Source organism: Anastrepha ludens, chromosome 6 (genome assembly GCF_028408465.1).
Source record: "Anastrepha ludens isolate Willacy chromosome 6, idAnaLude1.1, whole genome shotgun sequence".
In the NCBI taxonomy this organism is placed as follows: Eukaryota; Metazoa; Arthropoda; class Insecta; order Diptera; family Tephritidae; genus Anastrepha; species Anastrepha ludens.
The window spans coordinates 11,781,016-11,790,758 of NC_071502.1; the positions used below are offsets into that span (position 1 = coordinate 11,781,016).

Sequence of the window (9,743 nt, forward strand, 5' to 3'; positions counted from 1 at the left end):
TCGAGAATCTCGAGCAACTGTCTGGCTTATACGTCAACAACCTAATAAAGGTTCTTAAATCACACAGACGGGATATAGTCATGCTGTAAATAACCGTTAAACAAGTGGGTTGCGAGGATGTGGCATCAAAAGCGTGTGGAAGTGCTAGTTGGATTCTGGATGAATAACCACTCTACCAACCAACCAACCAATGACAGCACTTAGACATGTTTAAGGGGACATTTGAGTTATGCCTTTTTTCACAAATAATTCTTAAGAGCTGTAATTTTGAAAAATAGCGAAACCTGAAAGTGTCTAATTTTTTACATATTTTATTTTTAAACAACATCTTGGCGCATCTTTTTAAAGAGTCTTTATAATACAAATTTCAATCATCACAGTTTTTAGCGATGCTGGCAAATTCCAAGTGCTAATAGTCTAATATTTTTCCTGTGTTATTTAAAACCAGGGCTTGGAATGCAAAAATGAGAAATGTAAAGAAACCGACACCAACTTTTCTTACATTCACCAGTCAATACCTTTTTTGTTTGTATTATTTAATATACGTTAGTGTGTGTTGCGAGTATATTCTAATGAGCCAAGTAAATCTAACAAGTCATACAATGGCGTTTAGATGTTGCATTCCTGTTTTTATAGGTTTTTAGTATAACATTTCTTATCAGCAGTTATTCTATTTATGCCCATATTTACTCAAGTCGGGTATATGCAGATTGTGCAATGTACATATGTGTGTGTGTAAGTATGTGAAATAGATGAATAACACCAGCTGCGATCGCAGCGCTTTAATGAAAAATAGCAGCTATATAATTTTTTTGTTTTTTTTTTCTGTACGTACTACGTGTGCCATAAATAAATATGTATATATGTACTGTGATATATGTGAAGCGGTATGCAATGGGTGTATGTACGTATACGACTTTAAGTACATATGAATATATGCTTTTACCGAACGAGATAACGTTAACAGAACTGGACCAGATGCATGCACCAGAGTGATTGGCATTAAGGTGCTGTTTCTTCAATCGATTCATAAGGGGTTAGGTGTAGTCAGAATTTTCAAAAAATTAAATTTTTTGTTTTTTGCATTTTCTTAAAGTACAATATAATATCTTAAAAATAAATAAAATGAAAATTTTAAGTGAATCCGACAAAGACTTTTCGAGTTGTTCAACAATAAACGAAGAGCGCTCGGGCGTTGTGGAGCCGATAATGCGTTTTTCTCAAAACTACGTTTTTTGCACTGGTGATCACTGTAACTTAAAAACCGCTTGGTAGAATTTATACTGCTTTTGAAAAACATAAATGACTCGTGCCTGATCGAAGGATTTATTTTGAAAAATTTCGATTTTTTTAAACAATTTAAACAATAAACAATTTTTTTTTTTTAAAATTTGAAAAATATTTACTGAAGCTGCTATATTGTTAATTTGGAAAACAAAAAAATAAAGCTTGGATCAGGCAAAAGATTATCTATTAGTAAAACTAATTTCTCTTGTCCGATTGATTTTAGATGAATCTCCAAGGACTTGTGATGATCACCGCAAGGGACTTCTGGAGAAACGGGCTCCACACAAAAAGCGATAACTTTTAAAATTATTTATTATTATTTTTTTTTTAATTTTGCTAAAGTCAAGTCGAAATATGGCGTATTAATGTTATGTTTTTATTTTTGTAAAATAAAGCATTTTTTTTTGTGTAAATATTTTATTTGCAATCTATCTTAATACAATGATATTCCGCAAATTAGGTCTTATAATCTAATAGCAGCGGTAGTAGTTATTTGCACAAATGCAAAACTACATATAAAATTACGATATTTGTTCAAATCTTATATCTTAAATGTATTAAATTTCATTTGTACTAATGAGTTGCTTATCTTCATATAGGAACTTATGTATTTTGTTTTTTATTTAGTGTTGAATAAATAATTTAACTCAGCAAAATTAGAGAAATGGCAAGTCTAAGATATGATTGCGCTTCAGTCGTATTGTTTCATTACTTGAGTCTGATAAGCATACAGCATTCGTAATTACATGGTTTGACAGCCGTGTAAGATATCTGGTAGAAAAGTTTGGAATTTCACTCTTTACAAATGGGATATCTAAGTCCTTGTGTATTGCTTCATTTGTGACAAACCAAGGGGCGTTAACAAGAGCACGTAAAGTTTTTGATTGGTAGCGTTGCAGGATTTCTATATTCGATTTGCTAGCAGTTCCCCAAAGCTGTATACCGTAGGTCCATACAGGCTTTAAAATAGCTTTATATAGTCTTATTTTGTTTTCTAAACTAAGCTGAGATTTGCGACCAAACAGCCAGTGCATTCGCTTGGTTTTATTTTTAAGCTGCTCTTGTTTGGCCTTAATATGGGATTTCCAAGTAAGTCGCCGATCTAAATGCATTCCTAAATACGACACCTTGGTATTCGTTGGTATTACAGCATTATTTAAAAATATTCTAGGGCAGACTTCTAGACTTGTCGGAGTTAACTTTGATCCTCCATTTATCAAGCCAAATTTCTAAAATATTTAGTTGGTTTTGCAGCAAAGAGGATGCTTTTGCAGGTGAATCGCTAGAAGCTATGAAGGCTGTATCGCCAGCGTAAGTAGCCACTTCCACTTCTGCTGTTATTGGCATGTCGGAAGTAAATATTGTGTATAGGACGGGGCCCAACACACTACCCTGAGGCACACCAGCGCTAATATTGTATAATTCTGAAGACGCATCTCGGTGTCTAACATAAAAGTGCCTGCCACTCAGATAGGATTTAAGGATCAAATAGAAATGTGCTGGCAGGAGTTTCTTAATTTTGTATAGAAGTCCCACATGCCATACTCTGTCGAATGCCTGGTGAACATCTAAAAAAGCTGCAGAACAGTATTGCTTTCTTTCTAGCGCATTCCTAATTACATTTACAACCCTGTGGAATTGTTCTGGTGTGCCATGTCTTACCCTGAACCCAAACTGATGTTCGGGAATGATGTTGTGGTCCCCTACTACTGGTAACATTCTCTTCAAAAATATTCGTTCGAATATTTTCGAGTACGTTACAAGCAAACTAATGGGGCGGTAAGACTTAAGAAAGTTTTCGGGTTTATTTGGTTTTGGCACCATAACAACAACAGCACATTTCCATTGTGTTGGGTAGTGATTTACATTGAGAAGGGCATTATAGATTATTGTAAGGAATTCAATAGCTTTCTCAGGTAGAGCTTTAACTACTTTGCTATCAATGCAGTCATATCCAGGAGCCTTGCAGTTATTTAGTCTAAGTATTTCTTCACATACTTCACTATTTGATATCCGGCTGATCGGAAAATCCATTTGACATGGGGACTCAAGAAAATTTGTAAACTCCGCATCGTCATTGGCGGCAAAATTTGATAGAGGTGTTTGGCAAAAGCCTCTGTTTTACTTTCATCGCTTCTGCACCATACCCCATTAGAATCTCTAATGCTGACATTACGCTTGATCGGCCGCTTTATATATTTAGTAGCCCTCCAGATTTTGTGTTCATCGTGTTTTGTAGGTTCAAGTGTTTTGATGAAAGACCTAAACGATTGATTTCTGAGATCATTATTAAAAAATTCAAGTTGGCAACAAAAATATTGCGAATAGTGTAAAAAGATGACGTCACTAATTATGTGAACACAATTGCATATATTCATGAATGTATGTGCGTATGAGTGTATGTGCTAGTGTTCCTGCACACAAAGGTATCTCTAATCACATCAATCAAATAAGATAAACAGACAAAGCGCATTGAATAAATGCGTACGCCTATGCACATTTCCTCTTTCTTTACAATCACTCGTCCATTGACATTCAACTATCGGCCAAGATCGGTTGAATGAACAAACGAAACTACATAAACTTTTACGACTATTTAATGACTACATTTGATAAACTGGTTTGATTAAATGACACCTTTACCATCACATCATCGTAATAGTGAATGAATGAGTGGGTATGACGTAGTCTTTTGCTCGTATACCCGTACACATAAATGGCATGTAGGCTTTTATGGCAAGCAATAAGAAGTTTGCATATAGTGGCATACACACAAACATAAATAACGATCAATAAACTATAAAACTATAAAAGGAGGTATACCTCTGCATGGTACGAGTACTAGTATTAGTGCACCTGCGCTACAGAGAGCGTAAAAAACTATTTTGCGAACTTCACGCACGAGTTGCTTTAAATCACAGACTGGCCTGCCGACAAGATGCGTTTGTATAATTCCCCACATATTTATTTTAGATGGAGTTGGCGTCTGGGGACTGGAAAGGCCAGCCCATTACTGTGACGCCATTTCTTTGTGATTAGGCCTTACAGAATCGGCTTTGGTGTTTTGGGTCATTATCCTCTTGCAAGACCCAATCATTGTTTCTTCCTGGGTACATCTTTTTCACCGACTTCAAAAGTCGTCAATTGTAAATTTCGACCATTTTTTCGGCGTTCAAACTTTTGGGTTTGGAGTTCCAAACATCTGAAACCACGCTCGGAGAAGCAACCCGAAACTTTTACTTTCACCGGGTGTTTAACAGTGCGCTGTACGATTTTACATAGTATGACTCGTGGGCAAAGCTGGCTTAAGTGGAACCCAAGCCCAGAAAGTTGCTTCATCCGAGAAAACAACCTTACTCAAATCACGTTCCATGTTTTCGGTAGCCCAAGCTTTGCGTTTCTCAATGAGAGCAGCGATTATGATGATGTGGGACAGTAGGATATGTTCGCCTGCTGCAGTCGACGTTCAATGGCGTTGATACTCACATCTATTCCCTTTTTAGCAATAATTGTGTGTGCTTGGCGTAGTGGCAAAGAAGGGTGCCGCTTAAGAAGTTGAACGATCACTTCATCCTGCTTTTTTGTCGTCACTCACTTCATGCCGCGCTCGGAAAAGTCATCAACATGTTTGTCCCATTTATTCCGCTGATTCCACATCACAAGAAACTTTTTTGATTTTTTCATCACTTTTGCAGCTGCGGCGTAAGACAATTTCGGCTCTTTCGAATGCGTGCATAAAAATACCGCCTCTAAATGCTTCGCGTACTTCTCACTCCTTTTTACTTGGTTGCGTTTACGGAAAAGTTTCAAACGATACTCGTACTAATCTGAGTTGGCACTGGCGTCGTAGCACTTGAGTAAGCTGTATGCAAGCACTTACTTCTGAGTTTCATAGAGCCAGAGCAAAATTTATATTTATTAATTAAGCCAAGTATTTGGATTCTTCCACAAAGTTGTGAGAGTGTAAATTTTCTTTTTGGGCCGTGATTTTGTGAGGCTTTCGCTGAGTTGTAGAGAAGCAATTTGGGTATATATTATACATATAATTGGTGCGTACACCCTTTTTGGGTGTTCCACAAATGGAGGGACCTACAGTTTCAAGCCGACTCCGAACGGCAGATATTTTTATGAGGAGCTTTTTCATGGCAGAAATACACACACATACAATGCCATTGCCTGTCGAGGGGCGACCGCTGTTAGAAAAATTTTAATTTCTTAATTTTGGTGTTTCAGCGAGATTCGAACCTACCATTCGGAAGTCACACCAACCCATTCGGCTACGGCGGCCGCGCGCAATTTGGGTACTATTCATCTATATGCCTGCTTTTAAGGTAAAACAACAACAAGAAAGAGTCCTAGAGGGCTAAGCTGTCAGCTGAGTATCTGAATGCACTTATGATAATGATTCCATCAACCATAGCAGATGGTGCAATTCCGAACTGTTTAATGAAATGGGCTATACACAAAAGAGTAGGAGAGCTGAAAGCCTTAGCTTCTAATGTAATATTCAAGAGTAATGCCTCAACATTCGGAATGTTGTTTGTGGTTATTCTTCAGTTGTCGTTATTGAGGTAGACTCTAGACTTCATAGGCTACGCCCTTGAGCCCTTGAGCTGAAGTTTTTTCGGACATCCAACGTGCGAAGCTGTGTAAATGAACTCCACAGCTCTTCTTCTAAATGCAAACTTAATGAGCTCGGCAGATGGATTACTTTGACACTTCTGAAGGTATGTAGATAAACTGAAAACAACGAAAAGGCTGATGAGGTAGCAAGCACAAGCTCGGCGCCGAAATTTATTAGACCTTAGCCAATAGTGCCATACAGTCAATCCACATACAACCCGGCTAGCAGCCATCTATTGACTTTGAAATATTACAGGTGATGCCACAACACACCCAGACAGTTTAAAGCTGAGTCGGTACCAAGAGCTTGCGCTAATTGGGCATAAGAATCCACCTTAAACTCGCAATTTATTCCTCTAAGCGAGACCTGTACAGACTCTTGTTGAGATGATGAGCTGCCTCGACAAGGCATACTTGGAAGAGGATTAGGTTTCCTTTACCTGCAGCGCTTTTTTTTTGAGGTGACGTGTTCGAGAGAGCTTTTAGGATTAACAAAGCCGCATCCTTCATTAGTTGTAGACATCTCAACTGGGTGCATGACGGAAGACTCAAATTGACCACGAATTTGAGTGTCTGAGATCTCAAGGCCGCTCCCAAGATCTAAATAGTAAAAACAACACACACTGTAATGTAAGTTCACAGGTAGGTTAAATGGCAAGAGAGCCACGATAGTAACGTAGACCACTACCCGTGATAAATTCCAAACTTCAAAGGAAGAAAAGTCATCTACAGCCATCTAGTGGCGGAAAGAAACGGGATCTAGGCTGAAAAACTGTCTCTGGCCATCCCCGAAAGGCACACGAAGGAACCTTAAGCACCTAACCGCCAGACCTAGACATTCACAAAGAAAGTGTTCAACAGTCTCTCTCTGCGGGATCCCCACAGCTTCTGCAATGGAGGTTGTACGGAAGTCCAAGCTTCTCCGCATGAGTTCCGCTCAGCCAGTGGCCGTTGACCACCGCTATGAGTTTGAAAATTGAATGGCGCGAGAGTTCGCATAACAAATTATTTGTCTACAGAATCTTTCTCATTATTGGCAAAAGTTTCTCTAAGCGAAGGAGTAACAAACGCAATGGAAAGGATCGGGCAAGATTAGCGTTGTAAATTTCAAAGCAACTTTCTCTAAGCACGTGGCCCTACACTGTTCACGATTTTCACGCTCAAAATCAGAGCCTTAGATATGGCAGACTAAAATTGGAAATGAATATAAGTCCAAATGCGAGACTCTCAATTTACTAATATCAAATAATCAGCTGTTGTATAACAAAATGTGGTGCTTAATCACATCAAGGGTAAGAAAATTTGAGTGCGCTGAGTAACCTTTTCTTGAAAAGCTTTGTTGTTGAGCTTTCTAAGCAAAATTATCGAGGTATTGAATTCTGTGAGAGCGATCAGGGTGTTTATGTCTGCTGTTGTCAAACTTGCGCTCACTGCACTGCTCAGTACATTTGAAGTCCCTATTTGACCCTGACCGTACATGGAAACTCTCGTTGCTGTAACTGTGCGAGTTATCTTTTGGTGTTGTTCGTGCCATTCACACAGGGAAACTCCATTGCCTGCAGTTGTTTTAGGTTTTAGTCTGCAGCCAACAACAACATTAAGAAGACTTAAAACACAAAGCGAGTTGTCCGAGTGCGAGCAACTCAGTGCCCCTCTCTTTCCTCATCTGCCCTCTCCCACAAGTTACAAGTTGCTTCAACCAAAGGTGGCACTGTGTGAACGCGATCTTTACTAGCTTTGGTAATATTTACTTTTCTAACCATCAGCGCCTAAGTAATTGCAATATGATTAGTTGTTACATTGAGGACAGGCAAATCTACATCAGACAAAATAGTCAGCAATGATTTATGTAAATCACTGAGGGCGAACTGCTATTGACATACCCACTGACGGCTACCTGATGACTTCTCAAGCCGTTCTGTTAGCGAGTCACTTAATTTTTTGTTTGTTTGCTGCTGTTCTGTTTGTGTCTTACGCCATCAACACTCGCAGCTGTTCTTGTTTGTGAGTGAGGCAGCTGCGCCACAGCTACCATCGATCAGTGCGTCGTAGTCAGCACAGTCATTCAGTCACTCAGTAGTCACTCACTTGTTCACACACACATACAGACATACCTTGAGCCGCGACAGCGCTACATTTAACTCGCCGATTGATAGCTTCCAATCGATTGATCAGTTGTTCGTTCTATTGTTCATTCTTTATTAAATCGACTGCCGCCGCATTTCCGTTTCAACAATGGACGCGCAACATAAGAAGCGTCTTTGGTTACAGAAAAAAAAAAAAACATTTCCTTATGCATTGCACTCATGCGCGCAGGCGATCAATGATCCTCGCATTACATATTCACCCACTGGAAAAGAGTAAAGCTGCGCGCGCGACGACTCAACTTAACTCGATTCATATGAGCGGTCGATCGACGTTATAATTGTTTATTTATTTTGATTTGTTGTGCCTGTATGTGTAACACGAGTGTGCTTGTGTGTGTGCATGCACATCGTCATTGTGAATGTCAGTTCGCTGGCGTGTCTGTAAATAAATGTTGGCGACGGCGGCGTGTGTTGCTCGGGGCTCGTACGCTCAAATTGGTGTTGCTGCCTACAATTTTCTACAGCCTTCTGTTGTGGTTTTAACATTTGTTTTTTTTTTTTTGCTGTAGTTGTTGTTGTTTGGGAATCGCCATTGTGGCGGCTGAACGATTTACAGATACACACACACATCACGCGCGCACTTAGCGCATTCACCGGTTTCGCGCCGCACCTCTATTAAATCAGTTTGCCGCAGCCGTCGCGTTTTGGTTTGGAGCCAATAAAACGCGCGCACATTGCACATTGGCGGGGCGGGTGAGGGCGCGCGCGTTATTGCGTTCGCAGACTTGCGTCGCCAACAAGTTATGTCGTATCTACTTGGTTGTTGGTGGTTGTGCCCCGGCCAAGTGGCTTGCCTGGGCTGTTGATTGTCGGTTGTTGGCCGCGCATTGTCTGACTGCATGCGGATTGACTGTGGCCGCGTTTTGCCGACCGTTTCAAAGCTGTGCAACGTTTGGCGGTTGTTGATTTGTGTTGATGTGGCGCGGTCATGTTGCTATTATTGCTGTTGTTGTGGCTTTAGCTTGCTATGTTTCGGTTGTTTTTTTCTGTACACTTGCCTGTTCTTTACAATCTTCCACATACGCGCACAAATCAGTGGAATCGCCGCTTGTAAATATTTTCGCTGCAACGGACAGCTGTTGCTCGATTGCGCTTTTTTGTTGCTTCTCTCTCCTAAGTTGGCTTGGTTGTGTATGCATACATATCCGTATCTGCACATTAAGCGGCGGTGTGTTTATTGGCTTTTGCCGATCACCGGCATTCAGCGCCGATCAATGACCAAACTGGGCAATCGCTTCGACACAATCAAGTTGATCGCGCCGGTTGTCTGTGGCCAGTGGCGGAAAATAAATTATTCGTTTATTACCTTATTGTTGTGCATAAAAAATAAAATCATTAATGATTTGATTGGATTTTATGTGCGGTTCTGCTGTACCATGGTTTTTTGCAGTAAAGTAAGGATTCATTGGAATTTGGCGCAAACTGAGTTTTGCAATTATTTCAAGGCAATAATTATTCTGAGAAGGATTGATGTGCCTATAGGTCTCATAACCGGCAAATTACATGATACCCTGGTGTAGTTCGAGAGAAGCACGACTGTGTAGGGTAACTTGAATAACACAGGCCGACAAAATTTAACCAACATTCAGACCCAGAAACCAGACTAATAGGTCTATTTATAAGTTCGTGCGGTTTTACAACAGATGGCGTAACTTGATTATTATTCCATCGATCCACATTTCCAAA

At 39.8% G+C, this 9,743-nt stretch overlaps 1 protein-coding gene across 1 annotated transcript in view; it reads right to left on the bottom strand.

Moving 5' to 3' along the window:
* LOC128868906 (uncharacterized) overlaps positions 1–8,987 on the bottom strand; it is a 104,124-nt gene extending 95,137 nt beyond the window's left edge. Inside the window, exon 1 of the mRNA XM_054111503.1 lies at positions 8,814–8,987. Within this exon, the coding sequence (XP_053967478.1) occupies positions 8,814–8,987 (174 nt within the window). The remainder of the gene's footprint in view (positions 1–8,813) is intronic.
* Between the last annotated feature and the right edge of the window lie 756 nt (positions 8,988–9,743).